The sequence below is a fragment of the Neophocaena asiaeorientalis genome, unplaced genomic scaffold (genome assembly GCF_003031525.2).
Source record: "Neophocaena asiaeorientalis asiaeorientalis breed wild unplaced genomic scaffold, Neophocaena_asiaeorientalis_V1.1 scaffold150, whole genome shotgun sequence".
In the NCBI taxonomy this organism is placed as follows: Eukaryota; Metazoa; Chordata; class Mammalia; order Artiodactyla; family Phocoenidae; genus Neophocaena; species Neophocaena asiaeorientalis.
This window is the reverse complement of record NW_020176571.1, coordinates 2,564,902-2,591,459: the sequence shown is the minus strand read 5'-3', so window position 1 is coordinate 2,591,459 and position 26,558 is coordinate 2,564,902. Positions and strand designations below refer to the sequence as shown.

The 26,558-nt window shown below is 40.8% G+C and overlaps 1 protein-coding gene across 3 annotated transcripts in view; it reads right to left on the bottom strand.

The window, feature by feature from the left end:
* KDM5A (lysine demethylase 5A) overlaps positions 1–26,558 on the bottom strand; it is a 101,661-nt gene that overhangs the window by 19,360 nt on the left and 55,743 nt on the right. For 2 of the 3 annotated variants that reach the window (XM_024733167.1, XM_024733168.1), the window contains 7 exons: positions 25,440–25,601; positions 23,239–23,790; positions 22,710–22,853; positions 16,327–16,486; positions 15,217–15,437; positions 12,940–13,347; positions 404–5,634 (listed from right to left, as the gene is read on the bottom strand). In XM_024733167.1, the coding sequence (XP_024588935.1) occupies positions 5,428–5,634; positions 12,940–13,347; positions 15,217–15,437; positions 16,327–16,486; positions 22,710–22,853; positions 23,239–23,790; positions 25,440–25,601 (1,854 nt within the window). In that variant the 3' untranslated portion in view covers positions 404–5,427. Of the gene's footprint in view, positions 1–403; positions 5,635–12,939; positions 13,348–15,216; positions 15,438–16,326; positions 16,487–22,709; positions 22,854–23,238; positions 23,791–25,439; positions 25,602–26,558 lie in introns of those variants that run through there. The other variant, XM_024733169.1, reaches the window with a different exon arrangement.

The window sequence follows — 26,558 nt, the reverse complement described above, 5'->3', positions numbered from 1 at the left end:
CCCCAAAAAAAAAAAAAAAAAAAAAAAAAAAGAGCAAATAGGTGAGAAGAATCAAGAAATTCCACATTGTATCGTCACAGCATACAGTCCTCGAGTGTGTTGTTCGCTTGTCGTGTTATCTGAGACTTCCCAACGCAAGGCTAAGCTTCCCATGAAGAGATTCTGGATCTTCAACGTACTGGTATCAACCACAATGCCAAGGCCCCAAGAAATACGTGGTCTAAACTGGGTGGATTCCACACAACTTTTAAAAAGAAAAGAATTGGGCTTCCCTGGTGGCGCAGTGGTTGAGAGTCCGCCTGCCGATGCAGGGGACACGGGTTCGTGCCCCAGTCCGGGAAGATCCCACATGCCGCAGAGTGGCTGGGCCCGTGAGCCATGGCTGCTGAGCCTGCGCGTCCGGAGCGGTGGGAGAGGCCACAGCGGTGAGAGGCCCGCGTACCACCAAAAAAAAAAAAAAAAAATTTGTCAATCTTACGAAATTTCATGGTTTTTTTGTTGTTGTTGGCAAGAAAATTCCTTTCCAAGTTCAGATAACCAGTTTTTTCTTCCTCCTTCTTCCCACTAATTCTCCTCCCTAACACATATATACACAATTAAACACTTCATGTTTGAGGCCAATTTCACTGCAGGCAGAACCTTAACATTTTCAGCAATGATTTGTCCCTCGCCTGCATGACCTGATAACCTTGGCAATGAGTAAAAAGGGCCATTTACTTCTCTTAAGTGTAAGGTGCAGTTTCAGCTAGTTTTAAGTACTAGGAGGCCAAAGGAAAAAGGAAGAATTTCTTCATCTTTCCTGCTTTTATCACTGGTTCGCTACAAAGGGATAAACCGCTTAAGAAATCAACGGTGGGGAAAATGTCTGTTGGCCATCGCTGGACTCTTGCTGAAAACAGAGAAACGTGAAACCTGCAGGAATCACTTCTCCTACTTCACGCTTTCTGAAAACACTATTGTCAGCAATGTAACAGGCTAATCACACCACTGGTGAAGTTATTTGAGGCCAGTTCTTTATTTTATAGAGAGCAAATGCACATTAGAAACTGTTCTGCAACAGGTTAAAAGTGGCTCTCAGATCAACTACCGAAATCTACCTTTACTTGGTTACCACTTAGAGTTGCCACCAATGTGAATGACAGGGTAGGGGGGACCTGAGCACACACACAATCTTTAAAAATTTTTAGATGTAATGCAAATAACTATACCTAACATTCTTTCAGAAAACAAAAGAAATGCAAAACATGCTCAAAAAACAAGAAATCAAGTTATACTTTTCATAAGGCACCACCAAAATCCCTGGTAAATTAGAGCCCGTATTATATTTAAGTGTGTCACTAACAGGTAAATAAACATGTAAGAGAATAATCAATAGGTCTTGAGGCTTACAAAAGACATTCCTGTTTAGACATCTTGGAGTATTGCAAAAGTAAGAATAAGCAGGACACATCTTTAAAAACCCGTCACATCCTTTCCCAGTGCACATCATTCGTTGCATAGTGGTGACTGGATACGATCCAGACCAAGAGAAGACTAGAATTCCAAAATATATTAATATCCATTCTTTCCTTCTCATGCTGTAAATACTAAATGCCACGGCACATCCACATCCAAAGTAATGATATGCCTTAATTAAAAACAAAAAAAAAAGTGGGATTTCAAAAGGTAAAAGGCAAACCAATTGCCTGCTTTTAAAAATGTAGACTTAAGGACATACTGCAAAAGCAACTTTCTACACGCATATGAAGCTAGTTCATATGTGTACCTTTACTGAACCTGGTTACGTGTGGGTCTTTGCTTAATTTTCCCCCAATTTTCAAATCCCCCTTCAAATTGCCACTTTCTCCTTAAAAAGTGGATAATCCCTCGCTCTGAAAGAAGGGCTTTCTCAGTTTTCCCTTTCACCCTCCTACTTTAAGCACTGGCTGATATTCACACAAATGTACTGTAGAATTAAAATATTGCCAAGTAGGGAGTTTCTCTTACACCGACTGAATTGCATCAGAATCTAAGAATTAAGAGAAACAAACAAACTGGCATTTCTTGGACGCGTGTCGAAGACAAAAGTAGCGAAGTGAGGCACAGGTGAAATCGTTCTCGTCTCACGGGTCAGCCCTCGCCGGGGTCTTGATTATTCAAGTACATCGCGGGCGACCCAGGTTTCACACCTGCCGTTTCAATTATCTGAAGCGTGACTTGCAGTAGCTGTTGTTCCATGATGCCCACGTGTGAGTCAGGAAGAGCTGGGAGGCAGCAGCTCGGGAAGGAGCCTGGCCCTGCGTCTCCACACATCTCTGCAGGGTCACTACAGGCAGCGAGGCCAACCCCGGCTGCAGGGACCACAAGAGAGCTGTCGTTGCACTTGCGCGGTTCCAAGGACCTACTCTTGACCTACCAGTTTTCATCTTCCTTCCTATAACCTTTGCCAAAATGGTTTATAATGAACGTGGTGAGAAATACCTTTGAAAGAATTAACGAATAAGTTAAAGAACGAGTGGTGCAGAACTGCGACTCTGAGGAGATAGGAAGGGTAAAGAAACATTTTAAATCAAGTTTTAATATGAAATGTTACAACACCGCAGAATGGAGTTACGTTATAAAATAAGTACTTTCCTCTAAGTGAAAAAAACATCGTCATTTCTTTAACAGATGAATCTTAGTTCACTAATTACAAAATTACACATTTCCATATATTTTTCTTTTCTCTTTCTTTTTTTAAACTGTCTCTCATCTGTTCTCAACCTTTGGTCTAAATGGTCAAAAGTCAGACCAAATCCTCTGTGACTTTCAAATAAATACAGAAAATCCCACAGTATCAATTAAATGATATATTTGAGTTTCAAAATGTCAGAAGATAAACAGGGAGCTATTCATGGCTGGAGAAGATAAACAGGGAGCTATTCATGGTTGGAGACTGCCTTGCGTTTTTCTCTCAGTCAAATATGCAGGCAAATACCTATTATGAACATAAATTATTCCCTAAACAGCCCTCTATCCACCCACCACACTCCAAGCAGCAGAGCACCTTAGCTGTCTTTCTCAGCACCTCATGCCCCTCCACTGATAGCTGAAGAATGAAGGAAAAACAAGACATTTTTAAATGTATTCCAGGCAGCCATCACTTAAGACTGCATTCAATTTTTAACCCACAAGCACTTGAAGACTTTTACAGAGAAGACCGAACGGCAAAAAACATTGTGCTTTCTTCTATAATATCAACCAGATGAAATTCTTAACTAAGTAGTAATATCTTTATGTATTGAGAGACTGGCAAAATGATAACTTATGAAACTGGTTACTTAGTTACCTTGTACTTTCCATTGAAATCTTAAATCATACACACACTTGAGATGAGATTTTAAGACCCATGCACACCAACACTTATGAACCTCTTAACAGGCCAAGACACTCAAAACGTTTTATGATATTAAGGGAGAAATGAGTAAAAAATAGGTAGTAGAACCGTAGAGAAAGCATTTCCAGAAACTAGATTTTATAGGAAAGGTTTTGCTTTTTTTAGTAAGATGCCTTTTGAGTTAAATCTCATACCCACACAAACTGTGACTGGACAGTACATTTCACTTCTAGTTACTAGAAGACATTTCTTTAAAAGAGATCGGGGCAAAAAGGGAAGACAAGACTAAAAGCTGCTCTCTGGGCCCACCCTGCTCCCCCCCTTTAAAAGGAAAACTGATGAATTTAAGTTAAACCACAGATCTTTCAACCAAAATAAAGGGACACAGGACAGTGAAGACAAAACACCATTTTTCGTTTGTTTGGTGGGTTCTGGGGGTTTTTTGTCCTAAAAAAAAAAAAAAAATTAGTCCCCTTCTAATAAGAGTTTCCATACAGCTTACCTAACACCTTCACAAGGACACAGAACACAACAGGAGGGAGGAGAACACAGCACCGTAGATCCAAACTTTCACGTACAAAACAGAACTACCATCACAGATACAGTATGACCAGGTTTCCCCACAGAAAGGGACAAGTCCCAACACACAAACGAAATATAATTACCTATTCGAACAAAACCAAAACGGAAGATCTGGTCGGGCTAGGATGGAGAAGGAAGTGCTAATTCCTTGTACTACAAGGAAGGAATGGGATTCCTTTATTAAAAAGCAAGACAAGAAAGCAAGCCCCCAAATGGATTTTTGATGCTGAAACTCTGTCATAAGCTGCTGGTAACAGTGTGTGTGTGTGTGTGTGTGTGTGTGTGTGTGTGTGTGTATATATATATATATATATTCATATATGTATATTAAAAAAGGAAAAATAATCTATGTATAGAACAGTCAGTAGTCAGAGACATTTAGAAAAAAGTAAAAACAAGTCCTTTTTTCTTTTTTTAAAAAATGGATTTACTAAAACAACTTTGTCACCCAGAGGTACTCTAAGCCCACGTCCTCTGATGAAGCCACGTGCTGTGCGACAGCATCTGCCGCGGGCCACGGTCAGAAACGGCCAGTCCTGGAAACCACAGCCAGTGGGGGCCGGGCTGCAAGGCAAGAGCTGTTATTTGCTGGTCTTGCTCGGGGCCATGCCTGAAGCCTGGTGGCACCTGGTGCACTTGCGAATGAAGGGTTCCCCGAAAAGCAGGCACCGCTGTGGCTCAGTAAAACATTCTGACTTGTCTTCTTTGCTACCGCAGAAGCCTGGATCCACGTACCTGCTCTTCTTTAAAATGCAGACCCAAGGCAGCAAGACTTCTCAAAGCCAAAAAAAGGCTCCTTGCCTTGAAATAAAATCTCTTCTTCCCAGAATCCAATCTAGTCAGACTTCTGAACTAGATGCCATCCTCCTCCTTAGGAAGATGAGGTGATCTGCCTCTCAACTGGGGTTTTCTTCTTGGTACAAACAAGCACATGGAGCTGAGGTCTACGGGCTGTGCCACTACCCATGGCCTCTAACAGGACTAACTTCAGCCCTGGCCCTCTCCTAGCTGGATGTGTAGGGCGTCAAATGCCAGGGCAGAGTGGAAGGAAACTGCTATTCTACTCCTCCCCCACTGGCCTAACTAAGGAGATCCAAGGGATCAGCACCTCTGGGTGGTACTGGCTGCAAACCTCTAACTAGTACCAACTGGCCAGAAGCCGCAGCCTACATGCCCTGCCAGCACACCAACGCATTAATGCCAAACAGCCACCCTAGCGCTCAAATGTCTGGCCTTAATGTGACAAGCAATCTCAGAGGAGACACGAACTGAAACACTGGCTGCTGGACCAAAGCAGACACCCTCGGCACAGATGTGCTGACAGAGAACGCAGATCCCACGTCCATGCAAAGAGGAAGTCGGCTGGCAGGACTTGCTCAGAAGGCCATTCGTCTTTGGAAGCAACATTCTGAGTGGATGTAAACCACTCTACTGACTACGGTCTCTGTGTGGTCCGTTTTCCCCCATGTCCCAAGCTAACCCAGCACCTGCTAACTGGTCTCTTTAAGGTCCTCCACTGGTAGCTTGTAGCTCATTATGAAAGAAGGAGGTGCTGCTGGACCTGGGCTATCTGGCCCCTGCTTCTTTGCACAGTTTGTACAGATGTAATCTTCATTTTCAGCCATTTCTGGAGATACACCCACACAAACTTGGTGAAACCACTCATCACAGCCACCATCACACTGCACCCAGTCTACCTGTTGGAGACAAGATCAGGGAATGTTTAGGTTACATACACATTAAGCCTGGAATACAAGCAAACCAAAGAGCTTTCTTGGCTTAAATGATAGCAAATAACTGGGATGCCCAGAGATAGACAATGACTTCTTATGGGGTTATTTTTTAAAGAAAGAAGCTGGGAAGTTAATACCCCCAAATTATTTTTTCCATAATATGTCCACAAAATTACGCCTCTTAGGTACTCCATTACCTCATAAATACCTGGGGCTCCTAGTGCAGCAGAAACATGTTTGAGAAAATTTGACAAAAAAGGAACTTCTAATAGAGCAGCCAAGTAGTTTTAGCTAATATTAACAATTTCTAGGCTCTAAGACAATGCAAGTATCACTCAAGAAGAGTACAACAATGTGAAGGCAATCCTGTGTATTAGCTTTATTTCAAAGAGATAAGCCAAAGTACTAAGAGCATTAAATACCTTTTTAGAAAAGCAGTCACATAGGCCACTTTTTAAACTAATATTTTTTATTCTTCTCTTCTTCCGTTACAAATACAACTCCCTATAAAAAGTCAGCAAATATCAGAGGTCAAATCTTACAAATTAGCCAATTAAAACAGTCAAAGACACAGGTCAATAGATCCCTCTGAGGTTTCAAATTAAAGTCTGGGTAACTGATGGGTCGGTGGCAGACGCCGGGCAAGCTCTGACCCTTCAGAGAACACTGTGATTATAGGAGGCTAGAAAAGGACTATTGTTTGGTGACTTTAAGCCTGGGGCACGTAGTTAACAGTGAGGGGATCTGGGGCTTTCCTATTTGGCAGCTGATCGGGGTAGTTTTTACAGCTATGCCACTGCGGATTAGAACCTTTAAGATCAAAGAGCTCCTTGCCCTTCTCTCCCCAGTACAGAAGTTGATAACTTCACTAGCAACGAAGTCACTTACAACAATGAGCTTTGCCAGAAAACAGGGCAAAGTATGGAGTATGAAGGGATCAATTAAGTACTTCAGTACAGCTTATGAGAAAGAACAGAGGAAGGAGGTTTGGGCTATAGGGAAATGAGTCTCAGGAAAAGTGAGGAGTTTTCAAAATCTGTCCATATACTATAAAACTTATCAAAAGTGTGATACTCCTGGTTAGTAGTTTCCAGGTTTTTAGTAAAGGGTGGGAGAAATCATCTGTCAAAATAATCTTTTTGCTTTCACTGTTCCTAGAGTTCTTTTGTAAAATTTGAGGCAAGTCATTTAATCTCCCTAAGGCCCCATTTCTCCATCTGTAAAATGGAGATCAAATCTTGCTCACAGGATTATTTAGAGGATCAGGTAAAATAATGTCTGGCAAGACACCTGGTCCCCAGCCTGGGACACTGAAGGCACTTTTTAAGATCACAGTCTCCTGGCTCTACTCACTGTCCTACCTTCCACAAAACATTCTGCACCTTCAAGTAACTGCCAGCAGCACTACCTGCGTCAGAATCACCTGCTGCGTCTGTTAAAAGTGTAGCTGAAACCCATCCCAAACCCACAGACTCAGAATATCTTGGAGGACAAACCAGAATCCTGCACTGTGACCAGCTCCCAGGTAATCTTAAATATTCTAAATTTGACCATCGCTGGCACTACGTGGTCCCGCTTTCTGTAAGTTCGGAGTGACTTAATTACTTCCTGACATAAACTGTGGTTTTGTTCTGCAACTGTTTGTGTGATATTTAGCTTCTGAAGTCTGTGCAGTGAAGAAAACAACTGATCTAAATGTCCCTGCTGTGGCAAACTGTCCTCGAGACAGAAAAGGGAGACAATGACTCAAAAATACAGATGCTACCAGCAGGTGAAGATTTATAAAGTGCTAATCTGACGGGGTGAGCTCAGCCCAACTGTCCGGCTATTTGGAGCTGATCAGCGGAACTGGGAGACCTGTGCTTCTCTGGGCCGCCCAGCCTGGAGGTGCCAACCTGGTTATGACAACCCTGAGTCAACAGGTAACTACTCCTGCCTCCAGTTATCTAACCCAGTCCAGCCCCCACCGGGTAAGAGGGTTACCAATTCACCACTATTTGCTGCCGAGAAAAGCGGCCCCATGTCTTTTAGAATCTAACTGTGCACTACACGCCCTGGCTTCCGGTCTCCCAAAATCACATCTATTGCTGTCTTTTAAATAAGGAAGACAACATTTCCTTTTGTGATTTTGGCTAGAGGTCCATTCCTAAGCCCAGCTCTCCCACCATCCCAAAAAAGTATATAACTTTTCTTGAGATGCTATCCCAGCCTGTTACACAACAATTTACCCTAATAATCTAGCAGGGAAAAAATAGCCCTCTTGGACTTCCCTGGTGGTGCAGTGGTTAAGAATCCGCCTGCCAATGCAGGGGACATGGGTTCAAGCCCTGGTCCGGGAAGATCTCACGTGCCGCAGAGCAAATAAGCCCGTGCGCCACAACTACTGAGCCTGCGCTCTGGAGCCCGCGAGCTGCAACTACTGAAGCCCATGCGCCGCAACTACTGAAGCCCGTACGCCTAGAGCCCGTGCTCCATAACATGAGAAGCCACCGCAATGAGAAGCCCACACACCGCAACGAAGAGTAGCCCCCGCTCGCCACAACTAGAGAAAGCACACACGCAGCAACGAAGATCCAGCGCAGCCAAAACTGAATAAATAAATAAATAAAATTATTTTTAAAAAATAGCCCTCTTTACGAGTATCTTCCTATCATGTTCATCTACTTACAATCAAAATCCAGTTCTACTTTTGTCTGGAATGTCAGCTGAATCTGTAGACTATGCAGTAGCCTGAACACTCCAGAACAAAGAATCTGGCTAACCGCAGAGTAAGTTCTAACAGTCGTTTCCCCTTTCAGTATTTCTGGGAGATATACTTATCAAATCAAAATAAAGTAATTACTGAAAAGCTTCACAGCAACGAGCTGTTCAGATATTAACTGATATGACATTTAACTATAGTAAAAATAGCTTACTGGGTTTGGATTGGGGGAAATGTGTGCTTAACTGAGAAATATAATGTTAGTTTGGCATTTCATGTTTTGCTATATGGTTTCATATTTACACATAAGAAAAAATATTTGGCACATTACATTTTTTGTTCATTTCTTAGCGCATATTACTGCACTGGGAAAAAAGAAAGCCTCGTGATTTAGTGACAGTCTTAGCTTAGTTACCCACCTGAGCTCTTTTTATTTTGGCATTCAATCTCTTTTGCACTGAAGTTTCTTGCAAAAGCCAGATTTCAAAATTAAAACAATTTAATCAAGTATGACATACGTTCACAATCCCTGTGTATGTTTTTCTGGTGATCTTAACAGTAAGTAACCAACCCTCCCAGTCTGCCTAAGATTAACAGGTTTCCCAAAACACAGGAATTGCGGTGCTAAAACCAGGAAAGTCGCAGGCAAGTTGGGACAGTTGGTTACCCTATCATAACATCACCAGTTTGTGTGTGTCTCTCATTCAGGTAATCCAACCTTTGATTACCTATGCCAAAAGGAGATATGAATGATAAAGCCACTGATAACGCAAATACTTTTGCTGAGACAACTCTCCACAAAAATCTTTTAAAATCAGAGCGGCTGGGACTTCCCTGGTGGTGCAGTGGTTAAGAATATCCACCTTCCAATGCAAGGGACACGGGTTCGAGTCCTGGTCCGGGAAGATCCCACATGCCGCGGAGCAACTAAGCCCTTGTACCACAACTACTGAGCCTGCGCTCTACAGCCCGTGAGCTACAACTACTAAGCCCGTGTGCCACAACTACTGAAGCCTGCACACCTAGAGCCCATGAGCCACAACTACTGAGCCCACGCGCCACAACTACTGAAGCCCGCGCGCCTAGAGCCCACAAGCCACAACTACTGAGCCCATGCGCCACAACTACTGAAGCCTGCATGCCTAGAGCCCACACGCCACAACTACTGAAGCCCGTGCACCTAGAGCCCACTCTCTGCAACGAGAAGCCACCGAAATGAGTAGCCCGTGCACCGCAACGAAGAGCAGCCCCCGCTCGCCACAACTAGAGAAAGCCCGTGCGCAGCAACGAAGACCCAACGCAGCCAAAAATAAATAAATAAATTTATTTTTTAAAAAATCAGAGTGGCTAACAAATAGTAAAAGTGAGAGACAGAAGTTTATAAACATAGTTCCTCTTTATTTATCGTGCCAAACTTCTTAGGGAGGTAGTAATGGGTAAGGAAAAAGCCCATAGTAAGAAGGTTAAAAAAAAAGTAAAGAGAAAAAAAATCTATTTTCATAAGTAAGATTAAATATTTATTTTAATGCAAAAAAAAAAAGTTACTTAAATATTAGCTTGAAAGAATTTGCTCCTTCAAATTAACTCGTTTTACTCTTGGTACCAATAAGATTGAATGAAAGTGGCAAAATTCACGGAGAAAAAGATTCTGAACCTTAAAACTAATTTTTTGAAAACAGTTCTTCATTGTTATTTTTAAAATTAATTTCAACTTGAATTTGATAATGATGGAAGAGATAGTTTGGGGTTTTTTTAAACCTTTTACATTTTCTGATAATATTTTTCTTTTTTCTTTCTAAAACATCTTGAAATTGAAGCTAGGTACATTTAAGTAATCCTTCAAAGTTTTCTCAATCTGCACACTTTTAGGTAAAAATAATAGTAATTACTAGTTAGAATACATTTACCTAAATATAAATGAACCCAAGAAGTTGTGTGGGTTTTTTGCTACATGATATTTAAAGAACACAGACTTCCTTAAAAAACATTCTTTTCTTGTCATCCTTTTGTTCTGAAGATGCGTACCATGCATTAATTTGTTTTCCTTAGAGAAACACTATACTTCAAATTGAGAAAGTTGTAAAATTCTTTACCAAGTTTCTAAAGAAACACACCTTCCATTTAGTAAAACTGGTGTCAGAAACAGACTTGGAGAACCATAAAAATTGCAAAACAGAAATGACGGGCAAAATGTTTATAATCTGAAATAATTTGTTTAAAATTAAACACATTATAGAAATACATCATTCATATAAGTGTCTTTCATGTAGCTATTGACAGGTTAAGGCACACCTGCTCACCTGTGTATGTGTTCTGACAATTTTTGTACTAATCTTAACAAATTAATGTGTACAAATCTTTGTACGTTTTAAACAATAGACATTTTCCCTAAATATTCAGCTAAATCTACTTTTGCTCCATCAAAATGTAGATGAGGGCTTCCCTGGTGGCGCAGTGGTTGAGAGTCCGCCTGCTGATGCGGGGGACGCGGGTTCGTGCCCCGGTCCGGGAGGATCCCACATGCCGCGGAGCGGCTGGGCCCGTGAGCCATGGCCGCTGGGCCTGCGCATCCGGAGCCTGTGCTCCGCAACGGGAGAGGCCACAACAGTGAGAGGCCCGCGTACAGCAAAAAACAAAACAAAACAAAAAAATGTAGATGATAACTTTCCAGATTTTTTTTTTCTTGGCCACGCCATGTGGCATGCAGGATCTTAGTTCCGCAACCAGGGATTGAACCCAGGGCCCCTGCAGTGGAAGCACTGTGGAGTCCTAACCACTGGACTTCCAGGGGATTCCCCTTTCTAGATTTTTTTTTTAAATACCTATAATGTTAGGAGTAAATCCCAGGGTTCATCTAAAAATAATGATCACATCTTAACACCTAAGTTGCATTTTTGGTTAACTAGTGCTTTCACATACAGATGATCTCACCTTAGTCCTTGACCACGCTGAGAGGAAGCAGGACATGTGTTAACAATTTTATGGCAGATGAGAAAAAAACTGCCTGTAGCGTTTATATGCTACAGGAAAAGAACAGGGATAGTAGATGAACTGAACTGTATTTTAAATGCTGAACAGAGGAGAGGCGAGAAGTTATTAAGTGAAAAGGAGAAAAAAAAAGAGAAAGGTTCATGATGGATATAAACACTGTAGGAAGGATGATAGGAAAGCTTGAAAAAGAAACATATCCTGTTGCCAGTCCTCCAACTGCCATACAATTAGTTAAAGGAGGAAGAAAAGGGAGAAGGTCCTGCCAACACTAAGCTGCTAATAAATACTTCAGACCCAAGGAGAAACTGCTAACCTGTCATCAGCCTCTTTAATAAACAGGTTCAGATGAGAATAAATTCAAATGAAAGATAAAAATAATACACGCACATATAATGCATCTATCAAAATGCTTTAAGATATTTATAATATAGAAAAATACTTACGAAACTAATAAAGCAGATACAAAAGTGGACAGTATGACACGATATAAAACAAACTATACAGGAAAATAATTGGAAGGGAACACACTAAAATATTTACAGCTGTGGTCCTCAGAAAGCTGGACTATGGGATATAAATTTTACTATATATTCATTTTCCAAAAGTGAGTAGAAAACCTTTAATAAGTATAATTTAAATACGTGTCATTTAGTTTTGCACTGTGTTTTTGTACTTGCATCTCAGTTACCGGAGGGGTGGGGATATTAGCGGAGAGGACCTGGTCTGGGAGCCAGGGTTCTACTTTCGGTTTTGCCACTAATGAGCTCTGTGACTTTGGTCACATCATTTACCTTCACTCAGTCCTGGCTTCAACATTTGTGAAATGAAGAGGCTGGACAAGGTGACCACTTCAAGCTCTAACAAGTATTTAACTGAGGAGGAAAGTAAGGGAATAGTGATGCAGCTGTGTTTATTCTGTTGATATATTCAAATTGAGGAGCTATTAAAATTCTAAACATCAAGTGGTGTATGGAGATAATAAAATTAAAACCATGAATTTACTAATAATCTTGATGGGAACACTATAATAGATAACTTCAGCCATTTAATGAACTAGGATTTTTCATGAAGTCCATCCGTCTTTCTCAGAAGTTTATAACATCAATTATTACCTTAAGAAAGACAATCATATCCTTGCTAATATTTAAAATTCAGGGCTGACATTTCAAAAATAATACCTTTAAAGGTCTTTATTTTTTGCAAGAGATGTGAAAACAATCATATTCTATTTAGGAGAGTACACATAGGGCTGGGTGTGGATAAGACGTCTAGTCCCCCGAGGCACCCTGCAGGGAAGGGACACAACTGCTCTGAGCCCTGCTGTGCCCACGCATGAGACACACCGCTCCTGGTACCACACAGCTTTCTCTCTGCTCGGTCAGGACGATCACCACGTATACGCTTTCTAAAACACAACATTTCTTCTACTAAGAGCCTCATAACTGAAAATGTTTCTAGAAACTGAATTAAACATGTGACGTCACAAGGCCAAACAGACCATCATTACCTCAAACCCAGGTGTGCCCGGCCGCTGCTCCACGTCCCCGCGCATACTTGGTGGGTACAGCTAGACTCACCTTGTCCTTGCAGGGCCTCTGGCAGTTCTGCGCGGCACACACAGCGTTCTCGTCGTCAGACTCCTCTGCTCCTGACCAGTCATATTTGGAGGGGATGTCCAGCACCTTCTTCTCTCTCTTCTTCTCCGAGCACTCCTTCACAAGTTCAACTTTGGCTGCAGCAGCCTTCTCCTTCTTTTTCTTCCTCTCTTCTTCTTTTGCTAGTTTCTTGGCCAGCTTGTTCAGCTCCTTTGATTTTTCCACACTTAATTTTAATTTCTTCTTTTTAGGTTTATCCATTTTCTTTAGCTCCTTGGACTTCTGCTTTCCTTCGCCAAAAAGCTGTTCTTTTTCTAGCTTCCGTTTCCGTTTCTTCTCTGAAGAGTCCTTTCCTTTTATTTTTAATGGTTTCTCTTCCATGCTGTCATCCTTCATAAGTATAAAAATAGAAACAATTTTAAAGCAAGACATTTAAAAACTGTTTTATTCTCTTACATGAGGTATCAGGAATAGGCAATTTCACAGAGACAGGAAATAGAATATGAGTTACCAGGGCTGGGGGGAGGGAAATGGGATTTATTATTTAATGGTACAGAGTTTCTGTTAGGAATAATTTTAAAGTTCTGGAAATGGATAGTGGTAATAGTTGTATAATATTATAAATGTAATTAAAACAACTGAATTGTATACTTAAAAACAGTTGAGATGATAAATTTTATGTTGTGTACATTATACCACAATAAATATTCTGAAGATATTTTAAGAAGGCAAATATAATATTCAAAGAAGATAACAGTAGAAAATAATGACAAGCCCTAAATAAAATATCTGACTTATTTTTAGCTTATCAGAGGGGAAAAAAGGCAAAAAAAAGTGTCTGCATATATTAATATAGTCTGTAGCACCTCTACGTAACTGAGATGAAAACATACACAGAAAGCTAAATGTATACTAAATAATTATGTAATAACTCTTTAGGTCTCCATTTACCAGTACTAAAGTTCTTTATTAACTCAATAAATCCTTGGTGGTTAAGAAGTTATCAAAACTGTCAGCAAAACACAAAATTTTATCCATGATCTCATTACAAAGGGTATGTAGTGACTTTCACAAGAAAACAGTTGCTGTCACGAAGCAAAAACACTTGCCTTTTTTCTCAACTGTCTAATATTGTTGCTATTTATGTGCCAAGGTAGTAAACATTAAAGATTTTAATAGTAAAAGTGTGTCCAGTAACAGAAAGAACAAGGGGTAAGGTAGAAAAAGAAATATTGAAAAACATAAGCTTGATAATTACTTAAGAAATAACACTTGAGAATTTATTTTCCCACAGATTTGATACTGGAATATCTTTGACAGGAACCTCAGAATCTGCAGATTCGTAAAGAACACTGGGTCACAAGTGTCTTAAGTCTATCACATCTTGAATAAGATATTTAATTTCTCAACACTTTGTGTTTCCTTATATGTGAAATAAAGATCAGATAACGGATGTGAAGAAAATGCTCTGCGACTGGAAAATACTATCTAAGTCAGGCACCCTCAATCTGACTCCAAACCAAAGACAAACCACAGTGCACCAGGCGTATCCGTGTCAACTGCTACTGACAGCGTACCTTCCGCCTCATGGAAACAGTCATGGAAAAGAATAATGAAAAGGATACTGGAATCTAATGCCAGAGAGAGAACCCAGGTCTCTGTTTTTACTCCACGTGTGACCTCAGGCAAGTTTCTACGTCTCTGACCCTTACTTTCTTCACAGGTAGAATGAGCTAAATACTCGCCATGTCTATCCTTTCCCCCTCCCCCTCAGGACTATGGTGAGGATGACTGAGATCATGGATAGAACAACATGTATAAACTGTATAAATAAGAAACTGTGTGATTTATAATTGTATAAAAGTGCGTAAATTGTATAAATGTATGTGGACTCCCCCTCCCACCCAATCCACTTCTATTTAACCATTCCCTTGCTTCCTGTTTTCAACCACTATATTGCCCCCTGCCTAACTTTTGGGCCTTTCACCAGTGTGAGTCTGGGCTAAGGAAGTTGTTCTCAACTTGTGAATCACAGTACCTCCCTTTCTTTTGGCAGAAATGGCCTTTTTAAAAACTGAATATTACATAAAATCTCAATAAAGAAAACCACAAAGCAGAACTACTTTGGCTTAATGAGAAAGTAGGACAATCAGAGTACTACCCACCCAGCCACCCCTTGTGGCAATCTGTGGTACCTCCAAGGAACCTGGACACTCTAAGTGGTTTTAAAACCACTGTAAGTAAGCTTCAAATCCATACCTCCATGATATGCAGGAATCTGTCTTCAGAGGGTGGGTGTGTGGCCTGCAAAATCCGCCAGATGTGTTGAGTCTCATCCAGAGACACCTCCAGGAGATCTCCAACCATCATAAGTTCTTCCAGCTGGGCTTTAGCTCCAGGCGATAACTCTAGCACCGGAGGCTCCAAACTACGGGGCACCAGAGGGCTCTTCCGAGGTTGTTTCCTTGGGGTGTTAGAACCTTTCCCCCAAAATATAAGACAAAATAATGAAAACTATTGAAAAACTGTAATGTTTTGAAAGTAAATATTTAGAAGAATGGTCCCTCCTCCTCCAACATTTAATTTAGAAGTTTGGGTTCACTGCATCAGTATGAAAGTGAAAATAAAATTTTTAAAAATACGGAACAGAAAGACCTAGAATTCTAATGACCACTCTAAAAAACTGGTTTAGAGTAAAAAAAAAAAAAAAAAACAGGTTCCTTATTGATTCTTTACCTTGTGACTGGAGGGGAAGGGGAATGGGAGAGAATCTCCTACCCCATGCTCTCTCCGTTTCAGAGAAGACCAAAAGACTAAGCATATAACTGCCCCATATGAATGATATCTACTTAACGAACAGCAGTAATACGCTGTTCCATAAAACCCTGAATTTTACTGTGACGAGAGAAACACTCTCCCTTTTCCAGAGGTGTGACCTAAAGCAGTCTGACTCATTTTCACTAGGGACAAAGAAAGTGAACATAATAGAGAAATTACTTACCAAGGGATGAAAAACTAACAAAGCTTCCCAAAACCAGAATGAATATTCTTAAAAAGCAGCAAGCTCCTCAACACCCGGTAATAAACAAATAGAGGATAAATAACTACCTATCAGGGATCTGATAAAAATAAAATGGGACTAGAATGGGACCAGATGGCCTCTAAAGTCCTTCTAATTAGGATTCAATAATTCTATGGAAATTTTTAGGTTATGACCTAATGACAGAAAAATGCTAACAGAGACTGGCTTTTCCAAAGTTGCATTTTTTCAGGTTCTATCGCATTTCACTGCCAGGGTTTGTACTGAAAGAGAGATTCAGTATGGTTTCAGGCTTCTCTTCTCCATGCCGCTACCAAGGGCCGTAATACCTTGAGAACAGCTCTTAGAAGCAGACGAATAAGCATGCTCAGCACAGAAGGAGGGTGCCGTCCACATGTGCGTGACCACCTCCTCGGACTTGATGGGAATCTCTTCATCACAAAATAGGCTGGGCTCCAGACTGCTGGAGGATTTCACACTGGCTGTGTCCTGTAGAAGAAACGAAGCGGGTACGGAGAATTGGAAACAACTTATCCCGTGACAAGAATCTAAATACAGGCTTTCAGGTTAAAGTTTCTAATATAACACAGTATATATATAAAAAAATAAATAAATAAAAGATCTTAAAATTAAATATATGGTATTTAGTAAGACAGAAAATTCCGCAGCGGGAGAAGCCACAACAGTGAGAGGCCTGCATACCGCAAAAAAAAAAAAAAAAGTAATCCTCAGAGATAATAAACCTACAAGAAAATTACGATTACGTAATCAACTCTCTACAGTCTACAACTCATAAAAACTCCTGTAGCCACAAGTTAAGGAACTTTGACCCTTTAAGAAAAATAAAATGGACTTAGGAGGGGAATAAAGGTTTAGATGGGACATCTTAAGGACACAAATTATTTAATCCTCTCTAAAGGTTTTCAAACCTAGATGCTTACCAACTGCTCTTAATATAATAAACAGCCTGACAGTATTCGAGCTATACAATTGTGACAAGTCTAATTAGGGCTCAGACGATCCTCCCCTGTAGTTAGGGGAGAATAACCCACAAGTACAGCTTCAACGGTCACAGTGCAATCAGGGAGACAGAAATCACAAGAAGTTCAACAAGGAGAATTGAATAAAGTGAACTCGTTAAATGTACATTAAAGTCTTGAAAAGGCAAAACAGAAACACCAAAGTAACACTAAGACAACTGCAAGAAAAGAGTTGCCATCTCTAAGGGTTGAGGTACAGAGAAAAGAAGTGGGGTTATTAGAACCAAGAAACTCAGAGAAGGGGCCTGCAGAGTTGGGACCCAGACCTCTGAGAGGAAGTGCTGGTTCTGCTATCCCTAACAGAACACAATGTGGCTGGCTTCTGGAGTGTGAAAAAAACATCAACTAGAAATTGGAACCAGTTGCCACTGCCAGGGTGAAAAAACAAAAACAAAAATTAAACAAAAGCCCCCCCCCCCGCCAAAACGAAAAACAATTGTAGTTCAATGATGACAGGAATAGAGAATAAAACAGGGGAAGGATCAACTCCCTTCTCACTGCACAGGCCTTTTAATTTTCTCTAATGCCCTGTGCTGGCTGGGGGAGGGGGGAGGGCAGCAGGCAAAGGATAAATGTATAGAGCAGGGGTTGGCAAACCACAGTCTGCGGGCCAAACCCAGCTGGCTGCCTATTTTTTGTTTGGAGCGTGAGCTAAGAATAGTTTTTACATTTTTAAAGAGTTGTTATTTAAAAAAAAAAAAAAGAGGAAGGAGGAGAAGGTGTAACAGAGACCAAATATGGCTTGCAAAACCCAAAATATTTACTTTACATTATATACCTAGAGAATATCACTACATATAATGTATGCTAATATATACATATATTACTTTACAGAAAAAGTTTACCAAGCCCTGGTGTAGAGTCCCAGACCTAGCATCACCAAGCAGAGTATAAATGAGTAGCTTAGGAGACGAGAGACAACAGCTCAATGACTAATGCAACACCTGATTTTCTTTGTAGGGTGCATGAGAGGAAGGTCTATTGTTATCACGAGCCTATCCTTAATTAAACAGGATACTTAAAAGGTTTCATAAGAAGATTCTGGAAGACAGTGTCACTCACTGAGAATTCAGGAACAGCACAGCTCAAGTAAGTCTTATTTCCTATTGAAGAATTTAAGTCTTAAAAGGCAACAGATACTTTAGTACTCGCCTACTGCAGTCCTCAGATGCGTCATCTCACTGACTGCAATGTTTTTTTCTAACCTTGACTCTACTCATTTCGTTGTAACTCACGCAGGAAACTTTTCTGTTAAGCTTCCAAACTAGGAAGGAAAGTGATCAGAAAATAATGATTGAGGATTTCCCTGGTGGTGCAGTGGTTAAGAATCCGTCTGCCAATGCAGGGGACACAGGTTTGAGCCCTGGTCCAGGAAGATCCCACATGCCATGGAGCAACTAAGCCCGTGCGCCACAAGTACTCAGCCTGCACTCTAGAGCCCGCGCCACAACTACCGAAGCCCGCGCACCTAGAGCCCGTGCTCCGCAACAAAGAGAAGCCACCACAATGAGAAGCCCATGCACTGCAACGAAGAGTAGCCCCCGCTCGCTGCAACTAGAGAAAGTCTGCGTGCAGCAACAAAGACCCAAGGCAGCCATAAATAAATAGATAGATAGATACATAGAAAATAATGATGGAAAGTAAAGACAGGTAAAGATAAATTTTAAAAAAATTACTTCCCCAGGGTGAAGTATGAAATATGAAGAAGTACTCACTGACTTTGGTAAGTTAAAGAGGCATTGTTAGCCCCAGAGCAATCACCGAAAAAAATAAAAAATAAAAAGGGGTATAGGTAAGAAGCCAATAAAGGAAATAAAATGAAACCTTAAAAAAATTGTCAATTAACCCAAAAGAAGGCAGGAAAAAGCAACAGAGGAACAAAAACAGAAAAAAATGAAAAATAAAGATGGTCAACTTAAATCCAACCATGTCAACAATTACATTAAACGTAAATGAACACCCCCAATTAAATGACAGAGATTGTAATACTGCCTAAAAACCAAGATTTAACTATATATTTTACAAACGCATATATATGCAGAATGACACACCAAAAAGAACCCTACCACATGTGCTGTCTACAAAAGACGCATTTTAAATATAAAGACACAGATAGGCTGAAGGTAAAACAACTGATAACAGCAAGCTTAAACAAATTACTCTTCCTAAGAAGGAAAATTACAGTTCAGTCCCACTAATGGCAAATATGCAAGAAAGGAGGAATGGCTTCTCAGTGAGAAATGTGTTTCACACACAGATCTGTCACTCCACCTTATCTGATATTAGCAGGACTAAAGTCTCAGACAAAGTCTACTCTACAGTAAGTCCCCTACATACGAACGAGTTCTGTTCCGAGAGCACCCTCCTAAGTCCAACAAAGTTAGCCTAGGTACCCAACTAACACAATCGGCTATACAGTACGGTACTGTAATAGGTTTATAACAGTTTTCACACAGATACATAAAAAACAAACAAACACACACAAAAAAACATTTTTAATCTTATAGTACCTTTTAAAAATACAGTACCTTGAGAAGTACAGTAGTACCAGCTTTTACGCTTGCTTCTGGACGTGCTGGGCTTGAAATAAAGATACTGTACTACTGTACTCTATACAGCACCATAGAGTAAAGTACACAAAAGCACAACCACTTGTAGATCCCACATGCCGCGGAGCAACTAAGCCCATGCGCGGACTTAGCCGTCACACATGTGACAATGTACACCAGACACGTGAACAAACTTAGGTGACTGGATACGCAAATGCACGTTCGCATCTTTCAAAGTTTGCAACTTGAAGGTTCGTATATAGCGGACTTCATTTCCACCAAAGCTCAAGCCACCCAAGTGTTAACAAGCATAGAGAAGAAAAAAAAATGAAAGAATCCAACGGCTTAACTTGCCTTTCTGTAAATTAAGAAATTACCGGGATAAAAAAAAGAACTTCCTGGGAGATAATACCTACTACTATTTTGTACCTTCCTTTCTGGTGTGTAATTGTACACATGTACGCATTTGAAAAATATAAACTGTAATATGGACAGGCAGTTCCAGTAAAGGTAAACACTATGCCTTAAAAGGAAATAATCATGTGAATATCTGAAAGGTTATCCCAGACACAATCACAAGACATCTGTGACACTTTGTTTCACACAGATTTTCCTAACTAACGAGTTTCTTGAATTGCTTGCTCCGATTATTTTAGTGATCACAGGGTATCACATGCAAAATGAAGTCATCAAACAGTGCAAAGCACACACTGTCTGTTTTAAACATTTCAATGCTATGATAACTAGGATCAATGACTGATTTTATTTTTCTTTATAATTACCTACTCTTCTTCCTAAACCGGCAGGGGCTCTTCATCCTAGCAAAGACATTAAATTTGAACTATTTTAAGGATGATTGCAGGGTCACAAGCAGGGGAGATCATATAAAGGGAAAAATCACCAAGCCAACTGCAAATAAACTGGCCAATAAGGTTTTCATTACACAATCGGTGCTTGCGCTATAGGAAAATCCTCAAGAGTATAATTTTTTTAGTGCAAAGATACCGCCGTCAAGGTAAATTTGACCTTGAATTACCATGTCTTGCCACCATTCTTCCACTGTCCTAAGCTGTCAAATACACTGCTAACATTATAAAATCCATAATCTTATCTTTCTACCCTGCGAACACCCTCTCCTCAGGCTGTAAGTTAAGACCCCCATATATATTTTGCAAACAGAGGACTACTCCATACAACCGAATCAACCACTGCTCTGATCCCTAGCCCTGAAATCATGTAATACCTGTGATGTTTTGTTTTCATAGGTTACCAATCTGCCTCCAAGCGAAGTCCATCCTGTTTAGCAATTCTAGAGTGCTGGTTGATACCTAATGTGCTAGAAAGATAACAACCGAAGTACTGAGGGCCTCTAAGCCACGGCAAACAGGCAATTCTAGTACTGGCTAACTTATACGTGGCGTGGGCAGCATTCCCTTTCAGCTGCTCCTGGTCATTCTACCAACTTTATAAATAAAGATGGTCATTAACCACAAGGATAACAAGGTGCTTAGGAACCTTATTATACTTTTAATTAATTAATTTTATTTTCGGCTGCGTTGGGTCTTCGTTGCTGTGCACGGGCTTTCTCTAGTTGCTGCGAGCGGGGGTTACTCTTTCTTGCCGTGCGCAGGCTTCTCATTGCAGTGGCTTCTCTCTGTTGCAGAGCACGGGCCCTGGAGCGCACAGGCTTCAGTAATTATGGCACGTGGGCTCAGTAGTTGTGGCTCACAGGCTCTAGAGCACAGGCTCAGTAGTTCTGGCACACGGTCTTACTTGCTCTGCAGCATGTGGGATCTTCCCAGACCAGGGCTCGAACCCGTGTCCCCTGCATCGGCAGGTGGATTCTTAACCACTGCGCCACCAGGGAAGTCACTTAGAACCTTTTTTTTTTGCGGCACGTGGGCCTCTCACTGTTGTGGTGTCTCCCGTTGCGGAGCATGGGCTCCGGACACGCAGGCTCAGCGGCCATGGCTCACAGGCCCAGGTGCTCCACGGCATGTGGGATCTTCCCAGACCGGGGCACGAACCCATGTCCCCTGCATCGGCAGGCGGACTCTCAACCACTGCGCCACCAGGGAAGCCCTAGAACCTTATTTTAAATGCTAATTCAAGTTTCAACTTTTCTCAAGTCTTTAAATTCATGTAATTTTTAAAAAATTCCCTCATTAAAACATCCCCTTGATCCATTTTTATCTTGATAAAAACATTTTCCAGTGGGTAATTTACAAGCATCTATGACGGATGGTTTAACTTTATATCCTGGGAGTTCTAATGCCGATGGTATTCATGCTCTAAGAATGAGCTTACCTAGTATGCTGAAAAGACAAAGGACAAGACAGTGAACAGACTGGGAAGAGAAGGCACCTTAGTTTTTTCATACATCAGAGTACGAACTCCCCGGTTACTGGCATAGATGCTAAACATTAGCTCAACAAAGAATAACACAAAAAAGATCAAGAGATTAACTGTAAGCTGGCAGAGTGTCTGCCTAGATCATGATGTTGTTACTAGACAAAAGACAAAGGTCTTGGGCATGACACAAAACAACAATAAAAGGCCAAAAGGATCCAACACAAAACCTTGCCAAAACCTTCCCTTCATCCCAGTGTGGTGTCATTATGAAAACAATCATATTGAGGGCAAATACTTTGTTCTAACTGTGACTGTAACTCCACAAATTCGAACCAGGGGCCCAAGTATAACCCATCCCTGAATATGACATGCTGTCTAGCACCATTCAGATAGGAGATCAGAGAAAAAGACTCGAAGCAAAGCTAGAATGGGATTCTTAAAACTACAGAGACTTTAACCCAAAGGAAAAAACAATGACATCAGCCACGAAAGTTTTCAATAACTTAAATGTATAATTTTTCTAGTCCCTCTAAGCCTCAGGGTGAGGAAAATAAATACAGATTTTTAAAAATTCCATCCTTTAAAAAAAAATTAAGTTTCATCAATCTATATATTTTTTGGAGCACTGAAAAAATGCTATCACCATCAACTAGGATAGAGAGACGACTAGCTTTCTCTTCCACTCTCAGGCTTCAAACACCAGTGTTCAACAGCTGTTTTGAACAAACTCAGTGATCAGGTATGTGCCCACACGGCCTGCCCTGTACTTACCTTCGTGTCACAGCCGTATGTCTCCCGAATGTCTTCATCAGAATCCGTCTCTTCATCATCATAGTCCACCGTTTGCCGAGGGGAAGAAGATACACTGCTCACCACCCGGTTAAAAGCAGACTGCTGGAAACTAGGCAAGTGCCCCTAAACAACAAGCAATCCCAAGATGAGCAGAGAGACACACTACAAAAACATGAGGAATTAATGTATGCTTAAGACCACCAAAACCTAACAAAACTGCAAACTGGCTAACAGAATTCAACAGTTAGTACAGATCAAATTATTTGATTATAATGCTAAGGTCCACCTGAATGGTATTTCCAGGTAATACTTCACTGAGACAACCTTACGTATATACCCAAAGAAAATCCTGTGGGCGTACGTGCAAAGAGGAAATTATGCGTAATATAGTTGCTAGCAACTTACTGTTATTTTCCTAATCTACTGGTAAGATAGATTTGATTTACTACTTACACACTGACAAATATTATCCCATGAAACAGGAAAAAAAAGAAAATTCTAAACTTGCCTGTAAGTCTGGATTGGCAGCGGCTTTTTGGAGCTCTGCGCTGATGATCTTTTCAGTTTTCTCCCGAGCTGCCTGCTCCACCATCCGCTGGCTCAACACAGAGAGCTTGGCCAGGGCAGAGGACAGCTCATCTGTGGCCAGGGCTTGCCGGGCCCTGTCCTGCCAACTCATTGCACGTTCTGTCAAACACTGAAGGGCCTCTCCTTCAGGCAGCCGTACAGGCAACTTCTGAAGGGATACCAGGAGGGACAGAATGGTCTCTAGCCTAGGTCTTCGAGACCGCATACAGAGAGGGCAAAGGAACTTTACTTCTTTGGCCTGCCAGCTAGACCCTTTCTTCTGGGAACTTGACTTAGGAAGAGGAACACAGCTGTTATGAAACCAGTCTTTGCAGAGCTCACACTGGAGCATAAACCCACTTGCTGTCTTGCGGCAAATGCAAAATTTTACTTCTTCTATGCGGTCTACCATTGACATCTTGGCTAGGTTGGCTGCTCTGAGGGAATGCATGGCTTCAATCTCTTTTTGCTCCCGTTCTTTGAAAACTGCCACCTGTGTACAACAAACATGTAAGTGAAGGGAGTCACTGCAAAATACCCCAAAAGTACCAAATCTTCAAGGCTAAGGGATCACCTCCATGTTGTAGCCTCACGGTGACAGAGCACTGTCTTTTTTTTTTTGGCCACACCGCACAGCATGTGGGATCTTAGTTCCCTGACCAGGGATTGAACCCGCCCCCCCTGCACTGGATACACAGAGTCTTAACCACTGGACTGCCAGGGAAGTCCAAAGCATTGTCCTTTTTTAAAAAAAAAAAATCAGTCATTTCTTAAAACTTGGGGCAGCATGACAGTTTCTGTGCAAACATCCCTCACCTGCAAAATTCACAAGTACCCACAATTCGCATCAGTGGAGTACTTTTTAATTCTTCTATAGGGTGCAGTAGGAAGATGGTATGCCTTGAAATCAAGCAGCCTTGGTATGAGGCCTGGCTCTTGCACTTAACAGACTCCTGATCCGGGTTACAAGTTTTCTGAATGTCAGTCTTCCGAAAAATGAGAACACTAATAACCCCTTTTGCTGTTTAAGGGTTCAATGAGATACCGCGTGGAAGCGCCTAACTTGGGGCCTGGCACAAGATAAACAATCAATACTGACTCCTCACCCCTTGTCATTCATTCTCTGGGGGAAAGTCTGACACAAACCAATTTGTATTTCTTTCTAGGACTTTCCAACTTATGTAGAAGAAGAATAACAAAGCCTGATGACTAATTATAACAAGGTTTTATGTAACGCATTTCAACAAAGTATATAAAAACAAAATTTAATTATTATGAATATTGTCGGGGCATTTTCTTTTTAAACTCCGGCAGCTTTGAAGCAGTTCTGAAATAACTTCCAGTGCTATTTTTCTGGCGAGACTAACTTATCGGGCAGGCTCTCTAACAAGAAATTATTTCCACCGGCCTCAAAACAGGATCATTTAGGCAGAAAGAGCCATATGAACTCAGTATATGCGATTCACTACTACTACATATTGCCCAAACTCATTTTATTTTCTACTTCCTCAGTCTCCTTGTAATTGTAACATATTCCTCCTACTCTCCAATAAAACCCATAATTTTAATTAGCTACAAACATCTTATTGCACACTCACTATGCTACTGAATGCTGCTAAAAGAGGTAGACACTGCAAATTGCAGCTGCTGTCAGTCAGCCGGTAGAAGTCCTTTGAAAAGCACAACAGCACTAAGCACAAATGCTCTGAAATTCTAGCCCAGTAAATCCCATTCCTAAGAGTCAAGTGCAGGAAAGTGACGTGCAGAAAGGAAAAGGCTATACAGAGCAGTTCACTTTGCTATTACCCATAACAGCGAACTCCTAGTAACAACAAAAATGGTCAATATCAGAAAAGTGTTCAGCAAGGTATGGAAAACTTGATGGAATATTAGATGACTACTAAAATAACAATAAAGAAGAGAGATGGAAAAGACAATGTTAGGGAGAGAGAAGAGTAAACTTTTTATATTCTTTGATCCCAAATAGTAAAAAAGATGTGAAATATGTATAACCATAAAGCCAAAGATAAAGTACACAAAAATAAAAATAGTTAAGAACATAAAAAACAGTGATTCTGCTAATACCTTCACAGAATTCTGTATTCACCAAGCAAATTCAAGATGCACTACATAATTTCTTACCACTGTGGCTGTATCTCTGGTTTCCTCCAATCCCTCCTCCAGATCACTGAGAGGTTCAAGGTCCAGATCCTTTTCTTTTTCTTTTTCTATTAGTTCTTTTACTTTTTTCCTTCTATTTTTTCCACTCCCATAAATACCAATGTCAGTTCGGGGACTAAGCACCTACAAAAATAAAACCAAATATGGAGCTCTGGTTTAAAAAAAAATCTCAAAACTGAAAATAAAATGAACCATTTACTGACCACTCACATGTCTTAGACACGTTCTTATGAACTTCATATGCATTATCTAATTCAAAACTCCCAACGAGCCTCTGATGTAGGTGGTATTATCGGCACTGTACAAACGAGGGAAACCAGAAAGGCAACAACCTGCCCACAGACACAGGGTTAGCACTAGGAAGCCAGTCCTCAAACATGAAAATATCTTACTCCAAAGTCTAGGCTCTTAACTACTATGTTCAACTGTTGAACATGAAAAAGGGTTGAGTATTGAAATTTGTGCTTCTCACTGTTCACAGTAGCCAAGACATGGAAGCAACCTAAGTGTCCATCAACAGGAATGGGCGAAGAAGATGTGGTGCATATATACAATGGAATATTACTCAGCCATAAAAAAGAATGAAATAATGCCATTTGCTGCAACACAGGTGGACCTAGAGATTATCATACTAAGTGAAGAAAAACAAATATTATGGTATCACTTCTATGTGGAATCTAAAAAAAATGATACAAATGAACTTATTTACAAAACAGACACAGAGTCACAAACATAGAAAACAAACCTATGGTCACCAAAGGGAAAAGATGGGGGGAGGGATAAATTAGGAGCTTGGGATTAACAGATACATACTACTTATATATAAAATAGATAAACAACAAGGTCCTACTGTAGAGCACAGGGAACTGTATTCAGCATCTTGAATGATGAAGATATAATGAAGATATAATGAATATAAAGATATATTCATTATCTTTCCTATAATGGAAAAGAATCTGAAAAAGAATATATACTTGTGGGACCTCCCTGGTGGCGCACTGGTTAAGAATCCACCTGCCAATGCAGGGGACACATGTTTGATTCCTGGTCCGGGAAGATCCCACATGCTGCAGAGCAACT